General features: G+C 45.8%; 1 protein-coding gene across 1 annotated transcript in view; it reads left to right on the top strand.

Moving 5' to 3' along the window:
- The window catches only part of USP13 (ubiquitin specific peptidase 13), a 365,038-nt gene that overhangs the window by 215,200 nt on the left and 125,075 nt on the right, over positions 1-24,763 (top strand). The window contains exon 11 of the mRNA XM_086944367.1: positions 19,386-19,511. Within this exon, the coding sequence (XP_086800493.1) occupies positions 19,386-19,511 (126 nt within the window). The remainder of the gene's footprint in view (positions 1-19,385; positions 19,512-24,763) is intronic.

The following is a 24,763-nucleotide window of genomic DNA, read 5'->3' as shown; positions in this document are numbered from 1 at the left end:
TGTGTCAGGGCTATTAAACTTTAATCTATTAACACTTGGTGAGAGCTGTTGGAACTGAACTCGACTCATAGAGTGGTACCAATGACTGAACAGAAGCATCCTTTCCGACATGCTTCTAAGTTAAAATGTCACTACTTTGTAGACAAAAACCCAAACAATTCTAAAGCAGGGTGGGGGGAACTGGTTCTCCTACATTTGATCGCAGATACATCAAGGCTTTTTTTTTATAACTCTAATGAAGGACAAAGCCTTCAGGACCACCAGAGACTTGTTAAATACCAGTGAGGCCACCAGTTGTAAGTTATATTCTAATGGGAAGTTCTGCAGTGCTCCTGCACCTCTTTGAAAGAGACCCACATGAGATGGATGTCACAGAGGCTCCTGTGTGATAGAGAAATGGCCACAACAATGCAGAGATTGCAGCAAGTAGAGAGAGTGTGATCCAGCACCTGCACATGGCCAGGGGGATTCAAACAATGGTGGTCCAGTCAAGAGAGAGATAACATTCAAGCATGTGCTGACAGAGAGGGCATAATCACATATGAAGAGCCTCACATGGACTAAAACGAGTCTTATAAAAAATCATGACAGGCTTGTGGTCCCGGGCGCTGATTGGAAGGCTATTTGGAACAGGGTTTGCCACGGCTAAATACCCCTAAACTTTGGGTGTTTTCTTCATGGTTTGATGGCTTCAGACAGACTTGAGGAACAGATTGGTTGATTCAGGAAATTAGGAAATTTAGGACCCTAGTCAGGAAGGTAGTAAAATTAGTTGTTTTTTGGTTAAGTGCATACGATTTGGGATAAGTGGAAGGGGAGGCAGGGGAATTTAAATGACTTGATATCCATCAGCTTACTACCCAGCCAGGGAGCAGCAGTAGACCAGAAAGACATACATATTGCAAGGCTCCTTATGACACAGAGTCACTTAAACTGAGAACCGTCATATAAAATGTCTGGGGCTTAGTAACCCAACTAAACAATTCAGCATGCTACGGGCGGTAGACACCCGGGAAGGATACATTTGCTTGGTATAAGAAAGAGATCTCCTTCAGACAGAACAGCGCTCTCAACTCTGTTCTATCTGCACTCACCAACGCAGATGGATGGAGAAATTCATTTATCCGATCAGATAGAATGAGATGATGGGTGTTGTGCACAGGGACTTGGAACTTTCACCCCATGCTATTGGCCACAATATATGCCTCTAATCAAAGGCAAGTTAGGCAAGCGATTGTGAGGTTTTCCCTGGGTCACTTATCTGATGCAACTTCAGTCGGTTGATGCACACCCCACAAGTCAGATCCCTACAGTGCACAGGGATAACGTGCACGCTTATGGTAGCGGTGAAAGTAGATTGAAGACCTGGAATTTGTGGATGCCTGCCTGGTGATACCACCAACACCTATCCGTAGACTACTTTCACTTCTCAGCAGCAAGCCAAACAAACCTATGTGAGAATATACTATTTATTGATAAACATCTGTTAGTCCAGTGGAAGAGGCTGACTAAAGCCTGCAGATACCATCAGAGCACAGCCCACTGTAAAAGGACACTGTGATGGCAATCATGTTGAAACTGAGACCCCGGGGACAGTGGCATCTAAATTAATTCTCTTTTAAAGGACCTGATAGTCATAGATGTGATCAGGAGGCAGCTGACAGAGTATACATCACATAAAGAAATGGGAGCGGTGATGTCGCTGCGTCCTACCTTGCTCCTGTGTTCTTCCTGAAATAAACCTATTTCTACAATTCTACGGTTTATTGAACTTTACAGGTGCGTAAAGGCATGGTTTGAGACACTTTGAAAGTGGTTGTTCAAGGTGCACTAATACACGAGACGACCCACCTCAAGCTGATGCGTAACTTGCTGTTGAATGAGCTGATGCAGGAACTGTGGATCACCGATAGTGGTGAGGCCAGATTCCTATCACGCAGGATGATAAGGCTAAATATATGTTAGCTAGATGTGAGTGTTGCCACTTTTTCACGTTGGAGGATTAAATCCAGCAGAATTTCAGTGAACAAACTATGTATGCGCTTGTTGAGGAGCTATATTAGGGACATCTGAGATGAGAAGGGGGCAGTATGAGGTTCTTATGAGAGAAATTACTAGCTTCCGAGGCCTTCTAGACCTGTATGGGTTAGAACCCTCAAGCTCACAGGCCAGAGGCTTATATTGGAATCTGTGTCCCTGCCTCAACTCACTGAATAGAATACAGAGTGTCTGGATGAGGCAATGACTAAACAGGAAATGAGGAGAGCATTTGGCAGCCTGAAAATCACTAAGACTTCATGCCCAGATGCCTTGTCCCTGTCGTTTCACAAAATATTTGCCACCAGTTGTCTCATTATTGTACTCAATGAGTTTAGCAGCATCCACAGAGTTACACACTCCATTACGGGGACAGCAGTCTCCCTAATAGTTTAAACTGGACCATGCACTCTGCGTCTCATTTCACCCAATTTCACTGTTGAATATTAATAGACGATATGATGCCTTTGTTAATACATGCTGACAGATTAGCTTCATCCAGGGATGTAATGCTAGCAACAGTGCTATAAAGGTCTTACATCTAACTGATATGTCTAGGAAGCTTGGTGAAGGCAGTGTCCTAATCTTCCTCAATGTGAAGTTTGGACCCTACTTTTTGTGGAGGTTAGCATCCAATTATTGTTCTACTTGAGCTAGGATTAGAATTAATGTATTGCACTTGGGCGTATTGACATTCGCCGGGTCGTGCAAGGGACGCCCCTTCTCATTGTTACTTTTTGCTCTCAATCTAGAGCCCCTTCATCAAAATAACAGGAAAATCCACGTTGTTGGAAATGTGCCCTTTTTGTAGGGTCACCCCAGATGTTTGCTATGTGTTGCTGAACACTTTTATTTTAATGCCATAAGACTGTGAGCTTTGGCCTCACTAACCAGTGGTAAAATGCTTGTGCCCTCTATTTCAAAAAAATTTAAATTGGTACTCATCTGATTGGCACCTTTAATTTACTTATAACTCCCTTGTACATCTTACACCCTTTACCCAGGGCTTATAAATTAGATGCTACAAGTGTACTGCAGCACTTATTGTGCTACCCACTAAAGTGTCACTATAATACATGTCTCTCAACCCAAGTGGGCACTTTTAAATGTATCATTTCGACCTGGAAAAACACAACTAACCAGTCCTAAACCTTCCTTTTAAAAACTTGTAAGTCACCTCTAAGATAGGCTCTAAATGCTCAGAGATGATGGCGCATGATATTTAAAAAGTTGGACACGTATATATCTCCTGGTAGTGAAAAGCCTCCTAAGTCATTTCTTAGCATGGCAAGGTTGGCTTTCCCTTAGGCTAACATTGGTTTACACTAGGAAAATGGTTTGACGATTCATTTTAATAGTAATTTAAAATACAACTTAAGGCACAAGTTGAATTTTATATTACTATTTTAGAAAATTCTCTTTTAGAAATTTGTTTTTTTCTGGCTAAAATCAAAACGCTTTCCTGCCAGTGTCCAGTTGTCACATGGTCCTTGATGGCTCTCTGTGGTGAGATGCGTATTGCTCCCAGAGAGCGGACAAAGGGCTCTAACTGTGAGTCTCCTCCCTTGACAGGGTGGCATGGTGGGCAATACCCAGACCCTTCCGGAGCTTCAGAGGATCCCTACCTTGTCACTGGCAGTTAAAACTCACACCTAGGCCTGCCTAGGTCTCAGCTTGCTGGTTTGTCTCGTTTAACAACATCACAGCAAGAAATGGGGAGACAGTTTTAAATGAGCAAATATCTGAGTTAGTCATAGCAACAGCTGGTCTGAGTCTGGAGCCATGTGGGCACGCAGTGGAATGAGACGATACTAGCCACAAATGGTGCATTAGGTATGGTGGACTATGTTGATGGCATTTTAGGTGGGTAATGAACATGATTGAAACTAAACTGCAGCAGTAATGATGCTCTGCAGTAGGCCCAAGTATGGACATACAATTGGAGGTTCGCTACATGTCAGGTTTGTTGAGGAAAATTCACAAGCATCCAGGAAAAATTTGGTTGAAGACCTAACATCTCATTCTTCAAACTGTCAAATGGAGGTAGTGGGTTGATCTGTTTGAGCTATGAAGAGTCAAGGGTCAACAATATCTTGCATATCTAATGAAATGTCAATGTTCATGGGCAAAAAAAGGACTTATAAAAGAAATTATGATCCCCACTCATATTTGCCAATGTGGGAGTCATGAGCAGCATTACAGGGAACATATGCAACATAATTTAGGTCATCAGACGGACAGGGCAGTCCAATCCCTCTGCTACCCTACATGCTTCCTTATCAAGAGACTGTAAATTGAAGTACATAAGGGCATCATCTATGAGGCAAAGACGTTGAATTAAAGGCTGACACTATATCAGGTCAAACACTTTTGAGCCGAAACAAAAATTCCTGGGATGAAGAGAAGACCCTGTTGAGCTAATTTTCCATTGCAATTCTGATACCCAAACGGAAAGGGGTTGAATGGTAGCAGTAGCAGACTGGACGGATACCATATTCCTTCCAGGAACATCTCTGGGAGATCATCCGTGCGATGCTGTAGTGGGTGGAAGCAAAAGGTGAATAGCAATTTGATAGACTAGCGGTGGTCACCCGCTGACCAAAATTCCCTCCATATATGTTTAATATATATGATTTGTTCTGAAAACAAATGTCTGGTGTGACAACAGCAGCTGCCACAAAGGCTAGAACAAAAATAAAAGTGTTTCACGAAAGATAGGCCATTTGTAAAAAATCTAATCCGGGCATTTATTTTAAGAATCTATTTTATAACCTAAAAGGTAAGCCTCAAAAAGAGTATGGGTGTGACAAGGACGGGTACATTGGTGATGATGTTAATAGAAAGTGAGTGCATATGAATACCACAAAAGTGTTCTCATAACCAAAAAGGAATTCTTTAGATCGGAATTGGATAATGCGAAAAACAGACCACGGAAACTTTTTGAGATGTTAAAACAAGAATCCAATAAATTGGCCAAATCTGCTCAAGAAGCAACAAAAACTCAACGGAGCTGCGAGGAATTCTCAATTTTTTTCACAGACAAGGCCAATGCACTAGAAAGAGAACTTATGATGGCAGCCGACAACCTCTAGCCAATTATCATCACAGAACGATTCTATCATGAAAAACGCTCAAGATATGACGAAAAATAAAGCATAATGGTCGACATTCAAGTTATATGATCAGAATACCATTGCCAAAACTCTCTCGGATATCAAACCAAATAGCCACTACAATGATCCCCTCCCTTCTAAATGCCTAAAAAGAATCAACCATATCGTCGTCCCAATGTGAACAAAATTAATGCTTCACTATCTCAAGGGGTATTATGAGTGTGCCTATAAACATGTCAAATCCTCCTCATCATCAAACAACTTACAGCGGACCCAGCAGACCGAAATAACTTTTGTTCAGTGACCAATATTCCATTACTTGCCAAACTAATTGAAAAATGTGTGCAAAATCAACTGAGCAACCACATCACTAATTTCAATCTGCTGGACGGCTGCCAATCTGGTTTCAGACCAGGCCACAGTATAGAAACAGCAGTCTTACATATAGTGGATGATGAGCTACAGGCCCTGGAACACAAGTAAACATATCTACTAGTTTTTCTTGACCTGTCTTCTGCATTTGGCACTGTAAATCATGAAAAATTACTAGCCTGGCTTGAAGACAGGATGGGATTATCTAGAAATGTTCTGAAATGGTTTAAATCCTTCTTACAGAACAGAACACAAAGATTCCTGGTCAACCACACGCTATCCCCGTCATGCCCTAATTGGATTGGAGTTCCACAAGGATCAACATTATCTCCATCACTATTCAATCTATATGGCGAACCCCTTACAGAACGTTTCCCGCACACAAACATATCCTATCAAATGTAGGCAGATGACACTCCGATATACATCAAGATCTCGTTGTTGGAAGAGATCAAGGCAATGAATGAGGCCTTAAAAGTGTCATTACAATGGTTAACTAGCAATCATCTGAAATTAAATGCACAAAAAACGGAATTCCTATTAATATCACCTCCAAAGAACCCCGCAAATGTGAAGGAATGGACCAAACTGATCACAGCGCTAAACTGTACGCCTATCCCAGTTGACTCAACCAAATCACTAGGAATCACGCTTGATAAGAACCTAGACATTAAAGCCCACATCAAATCAATGGCAAAAAGCGCCCGGTTTCACCTGAACTATATTAGAAAGGTGAAACCACTAATTACTACGTCGGAACTCAAAATGGCAGTTCAGTCCTTAGTTATATCAAGGATTGAATATGGCTGTACAACACTAATAAGTCTACCTAAAATCTCCACAGCACCACTAAAAGCCTGTCTCAATGCTGCCACAATACTCATTAGGGGTTCTAGAAAGTACGACCACATTTCCCCACACTGAAGACATAAAACTGGCTACCATATAAAGCCAGAATCCACCTTAAACTGGCATGTATTACCCACAAAGCTCTCCACTACAAAACACCAAGGTACTTAGCCCAGAAAACTGAGCTATCTGGGGGAAGCAGACCATCCCGGAGTGCCAGATTCCTGATGCTGAAACCTCCCATCTTTCAGAAGAAGAAAACATATGACAGAGAATTCTCCGGAGCAACCCCCAGAATCTGGAATTCACTCCCTCCAAACAGTAGAAAAATTACAAACACGGCAACATTCAAGAGGTAAGCGAAGAGCTTCCTAATGAGCAAGTTACTACCCTAGACAATGACTTATCATCATCTCCATCGTGGTAAATAGCCGGACGTCGCATAGTCCTGTCAGATATGGATACATCCTGCACAAAAAGACCTCAAAGACACCAATACTAACCTAAGACTGATGCTAACTAGATTTGATGTAGGTGTTACCTCAACAGGTCAACAACGAATGTAAAGATAAACTCACCAATTAGCTGCAAAGACTTTTTAGACTGTACATTACTACATTTAATGAATCTTCGTAGTATTGATGTAAAAGATACGAATGGTATTCATCGGAACCTTATGTATAATACTAATGTTATACCTTTTGTTCACCAAACTGATGCTAATCTTGTTATTGTTGAAACTGATAAGAAAGGCTTGTACCGGAGCCATATATATATATCACTTGTACTATACCCGCTGTATTATAAACTATTTACCTCATGTAACTGTGAAGCGCTCTGATACCTTTGGGTCATGTTCGCGCTATATAAAACTCTATAAATAAATAAAATAAATATAACCACATTGCACACAGCCCGAGCAGCCTAAAGCACACCAAGTGCCCTATTATGATGTAGGGCGAAAGGCCATTCGACTACTTGTAGGTGGTGTTCCGCCCGACATCTGGGGCATCGGTCTGACCCTCCTATTATGATAAGAGCTGTCCGACCGATTCTTGCGAGGGGAATCCGCTCTGCCTCCAACAGGCTCAAGGGTCCTGTCGAGGCGGAGGCCATATCGTAATCCCCAGAATGGAGGCGGTGCCTGCTCAGGCACCACCGTGTGGATTGCGATGCACGTTTCCCACAGCCTTTCTACGGCGATCCGACCGCCATAGAAAAGCTGTCGACAACGGACTTAGGGGTCCCCTAGCAGGGCCTCCATCCCCCCACATCCACTGCTATGAGGACTGGGGTGGCATTTATGTTGCCTCCCCAAACATCAATGCATCGTGTGGCAGGCACAGCAGAGTGCCTGCCACATGGTGCATGGATGTTTAAAAAGTGCATATTTCCTATTGCAGCTTGTGCAGCAGCCCGCTGCACAAGCTGCACTAGGAAATGTACACTTTCTGACCGCCGTTAAGGCAGTCGCATCCTAATTTGGGGAAGCGGGACTGCCGACTCCTTTTTGGGCGGTCCCGTGCCGACACGATGCCGGTCGGACGCTCCTTAGGCCGGCATTGTAATGGGGGCACTCAAAGGCAATACTGATGGCAGAGGTGGTCCACACCAACATCAATAAAATAACAATATCATATAAATAGTATGCGTTCTTGTCTTTCCATCGACTCAAACTGATTTCAAATACAAATTTAGTCCGTAAGCAGATTTCCGAAAATCCCTGACTTGCTTTGTGGTTGTCCTTGTAGAATATGTTTCAAGGACATTTAATATGACAGATGAACTTCTGTCTTTGTATGATGCATCATGGGTGACTCTAATGCACAGGCTTTCAACACGTCAGTCTATTTTTGATAGTAAAACAATTTACAATATAAATAGAGACATGAAGTTGGCACAATAAGTTCAGGTTTATAAATATATATGGGTATCAGATTGCTGTGTTATGATTCTCCCGCCTTTGTGATCTAGTCTCATATTATGGATCTATCCCAAACTTATTTACATTATTTAATAAATAATCAGCAACATATACTTCTCTTAATTTAATTAAATATTTCAAAAACAACACAATTTCACATACACGAATGATGTAAAAGTGTTCTTGCGTTCCAAAATTACCGAAAGTACACATTTTTTATCTGTCGTGAAATCACAACTGAAAGTTCAGCACCATTGCATTACAGTCTCTTGGCAATAGTTAATTGGCAAGAATAGTTGTTCCAGGTACCATGACACCTGCATTTTCACCTGGTGAACGCAAATGGAGCAGCCACACTCTTTTGGAAAGTTCTGCCATTTACTTTCCTACAATTAAGACAGAGAGCATAAGACAGGTTCAGATTTGTTTATTGCACACCAGTATTTTGTTGTTTTTTCGCCATAAGGTATCTGTGCGCACCCTACAGGAAAAATACATGCAGAATAAAACTAATCAGTGGCAAATTTACTCTTATGTGTTATGAAACCTCAGTTCGCAAATACATGCCCTGAATGTGCCTGTGTGTGTAACCAGAGAGTCACAGAACTGAATCCTGGTTGACACAGTGATGTGCGCTTTTATAGTGCCACGAGGTCCTACCCTGTGACAGAAAGCACTGTAAATAGGTTACTGATCATTTTTTTTTTTTTTTAATTTTTGAAAACCTTTATTGTGCAGTGATAAAAGAACAAATACGGGCCCACAACCATCCGGCCGGCCACGATATCATTTAAAGCACGAGTGCAAGCAATACGGCGACACGGTAGCACATTAACACATGTTAGCTAGCAATTGAAATTACACTAAAGAAAGCTGCGCTACCGTGTCGCAGGAGCAGTGAAGGTTAATTTAAAAAATGTTTGCAAGTATAAAAGCAGTCTGTTTCATTTTTTTTATAAAAGGATAAACCAAGAAAAGCAGAGTCCGTGCAATCACATCACGACATAGGCAGGCAAATTTGTCACGTCATCCAGCAGCAACGGAAGCCATAATCCCCCCCAGGTAGCTTGGCGGCACAAATATTTATGAAACAGGATTTATCAAACCAAGTGTCGGCTACGTGTCTACCGCCACCCACCCCCTACCATTCCCAGTCACGGACCCAAGATGGAGAAAGAGAAGAAGAATAGAAAACGAAAGGAAAAACAAGGCCCATAGGAACTGAAATCAATAAACGAAATCCCAACCCCCAAACCCCCACCCTACACGCATGCGGAGGCTACGGCCTACCCCCCCCCCCAGCAGTGTGCCTGTCGCCCAGTAAACCCGAAATATAGAAGCAAGAAGACAAGAAAAAGAAAAAGGGGAAACCTTGTAATAACGGAGGATGGCCACATCCAATATCTCCCGGACTCCAAGCCATAAATGTATACTCCACCCCGCGTGTGTTAACAAGAACAATGTGCATCAAGTACAAAATAAATAGGGGAGAGTCACAACACTTCGCTTCAGTACACTGCAAGGAGGCGCCTCAGTCCGAGTCCCCACCGGCCAATAACGCACAAGCTGCCAAGGGGAATCCTTTAGCCCTGGCCGGACCGCACACGTCCCTCCGGGCAAAACTCCTGTAGGGCCGTCGCCACTAGTAGAACAAAGGAACAAGATGGCTGCTCTCGGCAGAGAAGCGATGTCCCGAAATAAAATGGACGCCTCAAATCCCGATCAATGCCATGAGCCCAAAGTGGTGGCGTTGCCAGGCGCTCTCGGTGTTTCAAAGCACCATGAAGTGGTAGCAAGGTTTGCTGAGCACGGGCAGTAAGGCGAACTAGATGCTGCGATTGCGGCGCCATAGTCCTAGATAGTGAGACCACATCAGTGGACATATGATTTGGCAGGGGAGGAAACAGTGTAGCGTCAGTGAAATGGGCAGACAACAAGCCGCGTTCACAAACACTGCCGGAAGAGCAGATGTCAGAGCACTCACGCGGCAACAATGTAGCCCCGTCAAAAGTCAGGAGAGACAAATCGTTACATTGAAGAAAGCAAGCCGGCCATGCTCTATCCACCATGAGCGCGGCATCTTCAAGTTTTCCACTCAGCAATCTGGAGTCCTCACACAGTACTGCCCGCAATTCGGCAAGTGCAGCAAGAACAGAGCCACAAGTGAGGGTAGCCGAAGAGTTCATCGCCTCCACGATCCTAGGCGCGGCGCCAAGTGCAGAACATTGCTCAGGGCCTGACAAAGCGATCCAGTCCTGATCCGAGGCATTGTCCACAAACATATCAGCAGAGCCAGCCATCTTTGCAACACCGCCAAGAGGTTCACAGGAATACGTGGGCGATATCAGCACAAGACGACAGGGACCCAGGGTAACAGCACAGTCCAGATCTGCAAGCAGTGGGCGATCCGTAGGAAGAGATCCACCCCGATCGACACGGGGCAGGAGCAGGCTTGTGAGGGAGCTACGGTAGTCAGATGCCCGCCATCTTGGGAGAAGCGCGGCGCGCCTCACCTGTAAAGTCCGATAAAATCAGGCAGCTGAGAGAACTCTCAGTCGGCAGGCACGTAGATTCCGAGTTGAGGGCTAGGGAGGACATTAGTAGAGAGTAGCTCAGGGTAGAACGCCACAGCCGCTCCGTCTCAGTCGCACCTCGTAGCTCCACCAGCCGCCATCTGTACACCACAGCCCGGGTCCCAGTTACGGGGCTAGGAACGGTCGTCCAGTCGACTCGGTGATATCTCCGGCTCGCAGGCAGGCAGGGACGTCGGGGAAGCGCCAGCAGATGCAGCGCACTTTCGCCGTTCTCCCGCTATCGCGCAGTGGCAGGATAGGAGTCAGGATATCGTCGCGGGGAACAAAGGCTCTCGGAGCCGGGAGACTACACGTCCGTCTCCGTTGCCATCTTGGCTCCTCCCCCTACTGATCATTTTTAAATCTTATTTAATACAGTATAGGATAGGCTACTGCAAAATGATGTGGTGTTTATGATAAAACAAGTACTTGCAAAATATATATTTTTTAATCAGCCTCTACCTACAACTTTTTCAGTGTCCATTTAAAAGACACACTCCAGAACTCGGCTGAAAACACTCTTACATAACCTCTCAAAAAGAATACATCTTTGTCACTGTGAAGCTTCAAGTGGCTCCATCAATGAAAGCCTATACTGGCCCCAAGCAGCCTTTGTATTTGGTGACTAACCAGTTGCACACATTTACACGTCTTTGAGGTAGCAGGCACCCTGTCGAAAAGTTGTTTTTTCTTCATTAGCGCTATGTCCCTCCCTTGGCTTCACAGGACAGGACCCTTTCACTTTCAGGTAGTCATTGTTTTTGCAAAACTAAAAAAGCATGAGCATGTTGTTCCCCATAGTTTCTACTCATTTCAACATCTGTTTACATGTAGAAGTCCTTTCAGGCAGATTGAGGGGATGGCATGGAGGGGACCAGTTGGGTTGCATTCAGATTCAGAGCCCTGATTGTCCAGATGCTTGGGTCCTCAGAATCATGGCCCAGGAAAAAGAGGGAAGGAGAGAGACCCAGGAATATTGTCCCAGAGGTGCCCCAGAAGAAGGGGCACTCTGTGGGGACTCATTTTTTCCTTTACATATGACAAAGACAGTTTCCTCGGAGCGATGCTCCAGGGAAGGGGACACATATGAGAGCCCCTTTTCAACAAAAGAAGGGCCACCACTACCATTAGAGTAGCAGGTGCTGTGGCACAGGAACCAGCGGTGTGAGTGGCCACTACACCCACATGATGGTTGTCTTACTACGAAAAAGGAAGTGGGGACTATTTTCCTTTTTAGCATTAGGGACCAAGTGACCTTTAGTGCGCAGGAAACAGGGCCAAAGCAACATGGCGCCCGCTATGGTCATAAACTCCGCTTTGAGCTTCAGCGTAGGTGTGATGGCCCAGTAGAGAGGGCAGAACAAACAGCTTGTTTCTCAGATCTGTAGGTCTGATTGGAGCTGCAGATTCAGTGGCGGCGTGGACCCACCGGTGTGAGGAACCCTAAACTCCAATTACTATACTTCATTGCTTCCAATAGAGTCCAGTGAAACGTGCTGTGCCATATTTGGTTTCGGCCTTGGTTGAATTGGCCGGGCGGGTTGACTGAAGCAGAGGGGTCCCCTTAGTTTAGGCCTCCGAGAGATGGCTGGGATGGGGATGTGGCAAGATGGTAGCCCATGTTGGTAAAAAGGACAGAGGAAACAGCCTGCTTTGCAAGTCAGTAGCTATTATTAGTGAAGCAGGTAGAGTACCACTGAATCCCCAGTGTCTGAATGGTCCACTGCATCCCAATTGTGACTGTCGTACTTCAGAAAAGGGGCATGGTGGCTCATTTTCCTTGCTATCTTTAGGGGCGAGTGCACCCATACTACAAGGAGGGGACCAACTTGTAGGAGCAAATTTTGTTTCTGAAAGAGGCAGAGAGCCTGTTTCAAGATGGCAATTATGGCCAGTCATGGTGGGAACGAGTGGAAGAAGCAGAGAGCCTGTGTCAAGATGGCAGCAATGGCCAGTCATGGTAGGAATGAGCTGAAAAAGCAGAGAGCCTGTGTCAAGATGGCAGCAATGGCCAGTCATGGTAGGAATGAGCGGAAGAAGCAGAGAGCCTGTGTCAAGATGGCAGCAAAGGCCAGTCATGGTAGGAATGAGCGGAAGAAGCAGAGAGCCTGTGTCAAGATGGCAGCAAAGGCCAGTCATGGTGGGAACAAGTGGAGGAGGCAGAGAGCCGGTGTCAAGATGGCAGCAATGGCCAGTCATGGTGGAAATGAGTGGAAGAGGCAGAGAGCCTGTTTCAAGATGGCAATGATGGCCAGTCATGGTGGAAATGAGTGGAGGAGGCAGAGAGCCTGTTTCAAGATGGCAGCAATGGCCAGTCATGGTAGGAATGAGTGGAAGAGGCAGAGAGCCTGTTTCAAGATGGCAACGATGTCCAGTCATGGTAGGAATGAGTGGAAGAAGCAGAGAGCCGGTGTCAAGATGGCAATGATGGCCAGTCATGGTGGAAATGAGTAGAGGAGGCAGAGAGCCTGTTACAAGATGGCAATGATGGGCAGTCATGGTGGGAACCAGTGGAAGATGCAGAAGAATAGCCTGCTACTCAGTGCTCAGCTATCATTAGTGCAGCCGTTGCATTGGGGCCTAGGAGTGCAAGGGGCTCGCAGCACCCCAGTTATAGAAAGCAATGTTTTGGGTCTATTTTTGTTTTTGTTTGAAGCATTTTGCTCTTCTTGAAGTCTCACATTTATTGTGGATTATGAATTACAAAACAAGTACCCCTGGAATGATCTCAAAAGCCCCACATCCAGTGCTCAGCCCTGCCACCCCACTCTGACTCCCCACTCTTTCTGTCCTTACCATTAAGTTTTGGGGAGGTGGTACTCACTTCAATTTGCTTAGGGCGGCTCAGAGCAAAACAATTTAGAAGGCCTCCGATCTACAGCCTCATAGGAAGGCACTATGTTTATTAACTCGAATAATCACCCAATGCATTTCAAGCTACAGTTCTGCTCTTCATCAACAAAAGGTATACATTTCTGATCTAATTTTAGCAGTTTACAAATGAAAACAATGTATGAGTGTTGGACTTGGCCCTTTTTGCAGGGTTATCCCCAAACTTTTTGCTTCTTCCTCCTATTTTTCCTGACCTGTTTTTGTTGGCTTTAGGAGTCTGGGTACTTTACCACTGTTAATCAGTGCTAAAGTGCATATGCTTTCAGTGTAAATTATGATTATAATTGGTTATCCATGATTGGCATATTTGATTTACTGGTAAGCCCCTAGTAAAGTGCACTGAGTGTGCCAGGGCCTTTAAACAAATGCCATTAGTGGGCCTACAGCACCGACTATGCAACCCACATGGGTAGCCTGAAAAGTTACCTCAGCCCTACCACTGCAGTGTCTGTGCGCAGTTTTAAACTACCATGTCGACCTGGCAAGTGCACCCACTTGCCAGGCCCTAACCTTCCCTTTTCTTACATATAAGACACCCCCAAGGTACCTCTATGGGCAGGGTGCAGTGTATAGAGAAAGTTAGGACATGTACTGGTGGGTGTAACATGTCCTGATAGTAAAATACTCTAGTGTTTCACTACTGAAAGGCTGTCTGTGCCATAGGTTAGCATGGGAGACATGTAATATCTTACAAGTATAACTTCCAATTGGGATAAGATGGAGGAATACAGTTTAAGCTCACTAAACTCAGAATTTAATAACACGTCTTTTTGTAAAAATGGTTTTCAAATTGTGTTTTTGAAAATGCCACTTTTAGAAAGTAGGCATTTTCTTGTTCAACCATTCTGTGTGCCTCTGCCGGTATGTGGATTGACTGTCTGGTTTTGGAGTGACAGAGGCTGGGGATGTGCATTCACTGTAGACAACCACTGGGCGTTTGAGTTGTGCATGGCCATATTTGGATGACTCAGAGCTGAGCTGAATAGGCCTTGCCTGCATATAGAGTAGTGGGAGGAGTTTTCCGTGAACCTGAATAGGGACTGTGTCATTTGCACAATACTGTCTCCACCCCCTGTGGTCATACTGCACCAGGGAGGAAAGAACTGGTTTGGACTGGACTCAGAGACCCTTGCACAACGAAGACCAAACACAAAATGGGGTATAAGTAGTCAACCTTAAACCCCAGAACGTTAGATCACTTCTGGACTCAAGAGGAACCTTTGTCAAGGAGAAGAGCTGGAGAGCTGTGAGGAGGAGTACCTCCCATTTGCTGTGTGCTGTGTGGGGTTGGCCTGCAGTTCCTACTTCTGCAAAGGAAAGGATAAAAACTGGAACTTTGCTGAGAAACCTACTTGAAGAAGAATCTCCAAGGTCCTGGGTGTGCTGGCCTCCTATTCTGAAGTCTCTGGGACACAAAGACTTCACCCCCAGCTACCCTTAACTCTATTGCTGAGGGTTCTCACCTGCCAGGAGGTGCCTAGTCCAGTTTTGGGCCTCTGGAGGTTGTTCCTGCTGTTGGGACCTAGAAGCAACTTGAAAGCAGCAAGAAAAGCAATCTTCGACGCCTCTGTGTCGCCGCGACCCGCACCAACGCCAGGGGCACTGCTTGTGAAGTGCATGATGCACTGCCCAGCCTGCACCGCAGCTCCAATGCCCTTCAACACTTGCTGACGCCTGCAGTTATCGCCAGCGCCTGCATCCTGTTATCACGGCGCCGTTAACTAAAGAGGGTGACTCCATGAACTTGCCGACTTTGCATTGCCTCACCGGAACCGACGCCTCACCGCCGACGCAATCGCCTTCCCCTGTCCTGGATTCGACACGTTGCCTCCTAACAGACACAACGCCTCGCCTCCTCAGTGGCAGCCAGGAAGCCGGCCTCAACCTCGGCAACAACGCCTCACCTCCACGACGCTGTGCATCGTCATAGACTTTTTTATTCAAAGGTACTGTTTGTCAGGAGGCGAATCGGCTCCTGAGCTGGGCTGGCAAGTTAACCGGGAGAACTCCACTGCGGCAGGGGGACCTGTTGAGAGAAGTGGCGACGTTAACAGGGTTTAAGGGGTGGCAGCAAATAGGTATTGATTATCTGGGGGACGTCTGGAAGGGGGATGCCATCCATACTTTTGAATATCTCCAGAAGGAGTACAGCTTACATGGCTCTCAGAGATATCAGTACATACGCCTCCAGCATGCTCTACGCTCCCACATACCAAGTGGCACAGAAATCCCGGAGTACTCCCCAATAGAAGATCGTTTGTTACTCGATCCCATTGTGGAGAAACCCACATCCACAACCTACCGGAAATTGATAAACAATATACCCAATCTTTTGGTTAGTCTCAGAGCGGCCTGGGCCCGGGACCTTGGGAGCCTCGATGAGGAGGACTGGCAGGATGCGCTCCAGGGGCCCAGGGAGATCGCTATCCATGCTAGGTTTAGGCTTGTACAGTTCAAAATCCTCCATCGCACATATTATCCTCACACCCACCTGTATACATGGGGAAGGTGTCAGTCAGCGCTTTGTATGCGGGGTTGTCAACAAGAGGGCTCCTTCTTCCATATCATTTGGTAGTGTCCGGTGATCAGTTCATTCTGGGTGAAAGTTACGGATACAATGTCTAGGGTAGCAGGGGTGCAGGTCCCGATGGACCCAAAGTGGCTTCTCTTGCTGATCAAAGGGGACAATGACTGGTCGAGATATGTAGAGTATTGGCTGGCCCTGGCTGCAGGGGTAGCGAAACGGAATATTGCTAGGGCTTGGGGGGTGCGGGTGCCCCCTCTATGGGACGACTGTCATCGGGACCATGACTGGTGCCAAAGAGCGGAAGAAACGGTATACAAAAGCAGGGGTGCACAAAAAAATGGAAGGAAATATGGGCGCCCTGGCGCAAATATAGAGAGGCGGGTGCCCTCTTGCAGGAATAGTCAATTTGATTTGATGAAAGACATTTGTGTTTCCCTAATGCGGGTGCCCAGATGATGTCTGCACTGTTCCCCAATGTGCTATTTGTACATGGTATTGTATTGTATGGTCTTATGAGCACTGTTTATAATAAAAAAGATTTCCAAAAGAAAAAAAAGGTACTGTTTGTTTGGGGTCCGCGGTCGGTGCCATACTTTAGATCTATTTCTGTCATGCATTGTAATAGCCCCAGGTGGAACTATTTGTTTTTTACAAGCTTTATTTCAGAAATATCTGTTTTGAAGTGTTATTTTACTACATGTACGCTGGATTTTTGTAGTTTTGGTCTTGTCGAGTTTAGATAAAGGTACTTTATTTTTCTAAACTGGCGTGGTGTCCATTTGTGGTGTTATCACTGTATTACAGTGTTTTTTGAGTACAAATACTTTACACATTGCCTTTGGGATAAGCCTTTACGCTCGTGCCAAGCTACCAAGGGGGTGAGCAGGGGTTATCTAGAGTGGGTATCCCCCTTAACTTGACTAGAAGGGGGTAAGGGTCCCTACTTGGACCATGGTACCTACCTCTACCAATTAGAGACCCCCAGTTCTAGCATGTTATAGTCCTTTTAAAGCAACCCGCTTGTAATAGCTGCTGTTACCCAAGTCTCTGATTAAACAACCGTCTTTGGGTCAATTCCAAAGTTCCTACTGGAATGTGGTTTCCTGCTTCTTTATCACACTATTATCTTGTTTCTTGGCGTCATATCTGTCCGTTGTATACATTTACAAATACATTGTTCTGCCCTCTGAAGCATTCTTCACTGTTACCAAAATGTAAAAATTGATTTGTTATGGCTTGTTCCAATGTGTAGCAACCATTTATTTAGATTATTCAAATTTTTGATGCTTCATTTGGGCTTGTGCAAATGTATTTTCTCCTTCCTTTCTGTTTTGCCAGTGTACAGTTAACCACATGGGAATTTCAAACAGTAAATACAATATGAAGTCACATAATGCGGAAATGTACCGGCTGCAATGTAAACATGGAAAATTCTACTCATGCATGAAAATTAGTTGAAATGCACAAAATAGGAATTCTGGTGTGTCACTTTCAGGAGAAAAGTACTTTCTTGAAGAGCACTGTCTCTGTATGCCCAAATAAGCTGGCTTGAAAATAGTAAAGTTAGAGCCCTAGGTACCACTTTCGAATGTTCAAAGTTTTTATTAACTTTCAGTGAGTGTTGAGGCAAACCTTAGCTGATTTGTGTTTCACAGAACATTCTGTTCCTTTAGGTCTCATGAATCATGACTTGCTATGCCGTGAAACACGTCAGCGATCACTTTCACGTAGCAATCATTGCATGATATTAAAAATGAGGACATTTGGAACTCGTGCCTCGGGTCTAACTTTACTTCGATAATTTCTCGGTTGAGGGGACCTCTTTCTTCACTGACCGTTAAGATGTTTATAATAAAAAAACAAAAGAGTAGGTAACTTACACTTGCGATTGTACTGATATATATATAGAGTTTTTTTATTAGAGATTATGTTGAGCAGCAACCAGCACTCCAATGGCCAGATGTATTAAACATTTCGTTGGTCGCAAGCGGCCGAAAAATGCATTTTGGTATGTGTCATTCCCAAATTGCAATTCGGTAAAATGTTACTGAATCGCAATCTGGAATTCCGAATACATACCGATTCGATATTAGGAAGGGGAGGATTAGGGCGTCCCTTCCTAATACCGAATCGCAGTGGTATGTAAGAATGTTTAGCGACCCAAATGTGTTCATTGAACATTTGCATTTTACCACCTGCTTCAAGTTGGTGGTAACCCATTCTCAACGGACCGCTTCCCCTGCTTCAAGTTGGTGGTAACCCATTCTCAAACGGGAATGGGTCCGTCCCCAACGGACCGCTTCCCCTTTGTGAATGTGGGCGCCATTATCTTTAAAGAGCAGGTAGTGATCCCACGGACACTGCCTGCTCTTCAAAAAATTACAAGAAAACTTTTAATTTTTCTTTTTTTAAACTCAACCCGTTCAAAGAAAGTGTGAAAATGTACAAAATCCGAGTATAACGTGATTTTCAAGTTCATGAGAGCTGTACAACCCAGTCCCAAGTCTATAGCAGCACAGGTACCAGGATTACCGCTATACAATCCTACGATTAATCTTGGATGGTTATCACCGCCTAGGTCATCAAAACCTGAATCCAATAGTTGCTAAGGTTTTACTTCGGAAAATTGCTATGGAGAAAGAGTGTGCTATCAGTCAGCAATTCTTTTGAGGGCTGTTTTGACATCCTTTAAAATATACTCAGAGTGGGCTTTTGTTCACCAATGACTATTACTTACACACCACAATCAGTTGGCAATTTTGTGTGTAATTCTGCCTTGCAGGAAGTGCCTCCCTTGGACTACACGAGAAAGCATTGTAAATGGGAAATGTATACTCACTTCCCAACCTGTTTGTAACTTTCTATTCTTTATCTCCTTTTTGCATTCTATACATGAAATAATCTTATTTTGCTACTTTGTCCCAGCATTGGCAAATCTTCTAGGACAGGCTTTAATGTGAAACACAGCATTAGTTCATGCAACGCAAGTAAATAGCATTTGTGGGTGCATACTTTGTCACGTTAAAGCTAGACCTGTTGGCTATCTGTAAAAGTGCATATGTGTTTTAATCAGTTACATGTTTTTTTTTATTCTATAGCCTCTGCCAAGGGGAATTACTCTTCGAATGTTCAAGGGCCTGGTGAGCTCAGGGCACCCAGAGTTTAGCTCCAAAAGGCAACAAGATGCTCATGAATTCCTCCTGCACCTAGTAAACCTGGTGGAGGTAAGTACTTAAAGCACGGGTTAGGGACTGTGGGTAAACACACTGGCTAACTACCCTGGACACTGAAGCATGTGGCATTGGAGTCTGTACAAAGCCACAGTCATAAATGTAAACGTAAATGTTTGCACCAGACAATTATTATTTAAATCATTTAAAAGTATACATTTCTAGAAAAAGGAAGGAAGAGATAAATTCTTGACCCAGTGGCATAGATGGCTACGCCATTGTCTTCCAGCCCCGGCCAGTGCAGGTAAGAGTGATGGGGCTATGTGGGTGGGGGGTTTCGACAGACGTTGACAAGCGAAAATTAATTATTCATTTAATTTTCCCTGGTCATTGTCCATCAAAATCCCCTCCCACCCGGCTTCACTACCCCACTCTTACCTGCATGGGCAGCGGATGCTGTCGTCAGTAGATCACACCCGCTCACCTATGCACAAAATGTAGTGTATAATAGGCTAACTGTCCTGTGTTTGGGATACTGTTATCAAAAAATGTTGGCAAAGTACAGTGTTGTATTTTTGCCAATTCTTGCATTTTTCATAGTAAGTGTCATTATGTCCACGATTTAATGTATCCTTCGTACACATAAGGAAGTCTGCAACAGCAGATACACAGTGTATGTACGTGTGTGCTTTTTAAAGGCGGTTAATTATTTTTAGCTAACTGAGTTTGCACAAAGTAAAGCTCGCACATTTATTATTGAGTAGCTGAGGAAGAAGAGCTGAATGCGGAGCAGGCGGAGGAGGAGTTCCTGGAATGGGTACGGTGGAATGTACAAAGAAGAGACAGATACTCTTTGCAAGGGGTTGACAGGAGCAGGGGGCGTAAGATAAATCAATGCCCTCCCCTCCAGAATGTGACGAGGGGCACCTGAGTCTACCTTATTTCTTAGATATTCATTAGACTTAGGCTGAATGGGGGCTCCGTGAAGGGCTGGGGACCTCCCTTAAGAGTCCCCACCCCCTTTGCTGTCCCGTAACGGTCGGGGCCCTAAGCCCCAAACAATATAATTGACCACGCAGACACTGTAGTATACTTTGTGGAACTGGCCCAGGGCCACTTTTATTAGCAGGGTCACATGACCTATGTCACGCTTCAAAAAACCTACCATCGTAATATTTGCAGAACAAGAGCGGCATATTATGCCAATGAAATCAATAACAGCTCTAACACCTCGAAAGCTGTATTTAAAATTTTGAAAGATCTTACCGCAAAAAAAACCGTCAACACCACTATCACTTCCCCTGACCTCTGTAATAATATGGCCAACTTCTTCACTAACAAGATTAAGAAAATCTATGACACCTTCCCTAAAGGCCCGCAGCCATTGGCCATCCTTGACCCTACTAGGCCCTCTCTCTCCTCATTATCTACGCTTGAGCGAGAGAGTTTCCAAAAAATCTGTAAAAAGATTAAATCAGGCTCCCCGGCAGATCCCCTTAAACCGGATACCTTCTGTGAAGCCCACGAATCCATCACTGAGCACATCCAAGAAATCATCAACCGGTCCCTTCTGACTGCCAAAGTTCCCTCCAAGTGGAAGCAGGCTTGGGTTTCCCCCATTCTAAAAAAACCCACTCTAGACCCCCTACTTCCTGAGAACTTCAGACCCATCTCCCTGCTTCCCTGGCCTGCCAAAATCATCGAGGCACATGTTAACAACATTTTGTCTGATTTCCTCCGCACCAATAACATCTTGGATGACTCTCAGCACGGGTTTAGAGCCGGTCATAGCACCGAGACCGCCTTGCTCAGTGTTTCAGAGGACCTCCGTACCATCCTTGACACCGGCGGTACGGCAGCACTGGTCCTGTTGGACCTTAGTGCTGCCTTCGATACGGTGTCACACGAGGTCCTCTTGACGAGACTGGAGGAAATTGGAATCACAGGGTCAGCGCTGGGATGGTTTAGAGACTTCCTCTCCAACAGGTCTTTTAGAGTCTCTACCCCCCTTACATCTCGGAGGAACATAACATTGGACAGGGAGTGCCGCAAGGCTCTTCCCTGAGCCCTACCCTGTTCAATGTATATGTCCGCCCCCTGGCGGAGGTGGCTAGAAGAAATGGACTTGCACTGGTATCCTATGCAGATGATACCCAGTTGGTGGTGGCACTTAATGACATCAGTGGTCTGGAGGCACATCACTTTAAACAGACACTCACTGACATCACCAACTGGATGACGGCGAATTTTCTTCAATTAAACGCCGGGAAAACGGAGATACTCCTCTTGGGCAAAAACACTTCGTCCTGGGGTGACAACTGGTGGCCGGATGCCCTAGGCCCACCCCCTACGCTTAAGGAATGTGTCAAAAACTTGGGAGTTTGGGTGGACTCTGCTCTAAAGTTCACGCACCATACAAAAAAAGTTGCCGCCACGTGCTTTGGCATCCTGCGTAACATCAGGCCCATTCTGAAGTTCTTTGACTGCCGCACTCGCCAAGTAATCGTCCAGGCAACCATCCTTTCCAGACTGGACTATGCTAGCTCCCTTTTATTGGGGGCTAATCTAGCTGAAATCACTAGATTGCAGAGAGCTCAGAATGCGGCTGCCAGGGCTCTGGTAGGTCTCCCGCGCTACTCCTCGGTATCTGGAACCTTGAAGAAACTGCATTGGCTCCCGGTGGGCAAAAGGGTCCAGTTCAAAGCATTGTGCCTCGCTTTCAAAATTCTTAAAACCTCTTCCCCCCCCAATGCTTCGCCCGCTTCTGTCAGAGTACATCCCTAGGAGATCGTTCCGGTCAGAGGGGCAGCATCTTGCGACCATCCCCCGGACCAGACTGGCCAGAGTGGGCGGCCGCTCTTTTAGCTTCCTGACGGCCAAGTTATGGAATAGTCTACCTGAAGCTATCCGTGGGATACAGGATCTCCTAGCCTTCAGAAAGGCTGTCAAAACTCACCTCTTTCAACAATAGTCTTTTTTTGCGCCTTCACCTCACTGTTCTCTGTCTGTTCGCAGCGCCGGGACGCCCCTTTGCTGGGGCAGCCGTGCGCTATACAAATCTCCATAACATTAACATTAACATTAACAATACCTGTGATGGATGGGTGAGGGGTGAGTGTGGAAAAAGGCCATCTAAGAGTGGCTGGTGGAAACACATTGCTCATAAACACTAGACTGTGACCAGTCGGTCACTACTTCCCTCCCAACCTTTATTAAAAATGGGACAGCAAGTCCAACCTGTGGGAGAGAACAAAATGACAAAACAAAAACCCTACTGAGTTCACTCAGGTTGCTTGCGGGACAGGATAAGTGTACAGGTGCATCTGAGAGCACCAGGCATCCCTAGTTTTAACCAGACTACTCTGGGCACAAATGGCAGTGTAAATGAAGTCTACCTGGGCACTGTTGGTCCTGTCCCACCTAGTCTCACGACGTGGAAGTACATTTACAATGTTCGCTGTGAGGGAGCATTTGGATCAATAGTGAAGTCTGTTGCTGGTACATCTTCAAAAGTGCCCTAGCTCCATGGATAGCAATGCTCTAAAGACAGATAACGTACCGGTGACTGTTGAAAATTCTACCTCGCATATTTCATTGCTTACAGTTGCCCGATGGTGGAGCAACGTCCGGACTCCCTCTCTCACCAGAATTCCCCTCTCTTACCAGGATTCCCCTCTCACAGGAGTCCTCTGAGGTCCTCTTCACCGGGTTTCCACGGGACTGTGTGGACTGCGCAGGTATCCCTCCCATGCCACACCCTAGGGCCATGGAGGCAATGCCACCGGTCCCACTTTCATCTCACTCGCTCTTCCTCAAGGGTTGTTGTTCCAAGGTCAGTATACTCCTGCCATCCAGACTCTGGTGCACATGCATCTACAGGGCAGTCTCCATGCATGCTTTTGTTGCTTCCTGATACCTGTCGTGGAGCGGCTGCAGACACATCTCTCTTGGCGTGACTCCCCTCTCACGGGAATCCCTTGAGCCCCTTTCCCCTGGATTGCCACAGGACTGTGTGGGCTGTGCAGGCCTCTCATAGGCATCACCAAGGGGTCACTGAAGAACTCCCAACAGGCCACATCCAAGACTCGTGCAATCCTAAGGGTGGGTGTTCCAATGGTCAAAATTGCTCTCACCAGCTGGCGTCACGTTCACCAGTGCACACAGCTGGTTCCATGGCTGTAAGCCTTCCATGGCGCCAAATATGCCTCATTTACCTCTGGGTCTTTCATAGGCACAAGGCTCCACTCCAGATGGCAAGTGCTCCTTGGATGTTTTTGATTGCCATAACACTCACAGTTCTTATTTTGTACTTGGTGTGCCAGGAGTCTTCTACACACCATTCTCTTCTTCCTTGCACTATAGTGCTGTGGCTTCCTGCCACACTTTTCTTTTCCTCTTCATCATCTTTTCTTCTTTCTCCAGACCAGGCCTCTCCATTTGATGTTCACTTCACTAGGACCTTCTTGGTCACGTCCTGCCCCTAGGACTGACTCTCTTCACCACTCCCTCTACTTTGACCAGGCCTCTGGCGGTAATCATCCTTTCACTGAGACCTTCCTGGTTGCATCCTTTTCTAACTGTAGAACCAGAAACTTCTTCGCGTCGGGGACCTCTCACAGATCTTCCTTTCTGAGACCTGTCACCGTTCTTGTCTTTGTGAACCTCTCTCTGGTCTCCTCTTCCTGGACCTCTCACAGGTCACCTCTTCATGGACCTCTCTCTCGTCTCCTCTTTGTGGACCTCTCTCAGGTCTCCTCTTCATGGACCTCTCACAGGTCTCCTCTTCATGGACCTCTCACAGGTCTCCTCTTCCTGGACCTCTCACAGGTCTCCTCTTCCTGGACCTCTCACAGGTCTCCTCTTCATGGACCTCTCACAGGTCTCCTCTTCCTGGACCTCTCACAGGTCTCCTCTTCCTGGACCTCTCTCTGGTCTCCTCTTCCTGGACCTCTCTCTGGTCTCCTCTTCCTGGACCTCTCTCTGGTCTCCTCTTCCTGGACCTCTCACAGGTCTCCTCTTTGTAACCTCTCACAGGTCTCCTCTTCCTGGACCTCTCACAGGTCTCTTCTTCGTGGACCTCTCTCAGGTCTCCTCTTCCTGGACCTCTCACAGGTCTCCTCTTCGTGGACCTCTCTCTCTCAGGTCTCCTCCTCATGGACCTTTCACAGGTCTCCTCTTCATGGACCTCTCACAGGTCTCCTCTTCCTGGACCTCTCACAGGTCTCCTCTTCCTGGACCTCTCACAGGTCTCCTCTTCATAGACCTCTCACAGGTTTCCTCTTCCTGGACCTCTCTCAGGTCTCCTC

The sequence above is a fragment of the Lissotriton vulgaris genome, chromosome 11, assembly GCF_964263255.1.
Source record: "Lissotriton vulgaris chromosome 11, aLisVul1.2, whole genome shotgun sequence".
NCBI lineage: Eukaryota > Metazoa > Chordata > Amphibia > Caudata > Salamandridae > Lissotriton > Lissotriton vulgaris.
The sequence above is the reverse complement of the archived record's forward strand: the minus strand, read 5'-3'. Positions and strand labels throughout refer to the sequence as shown.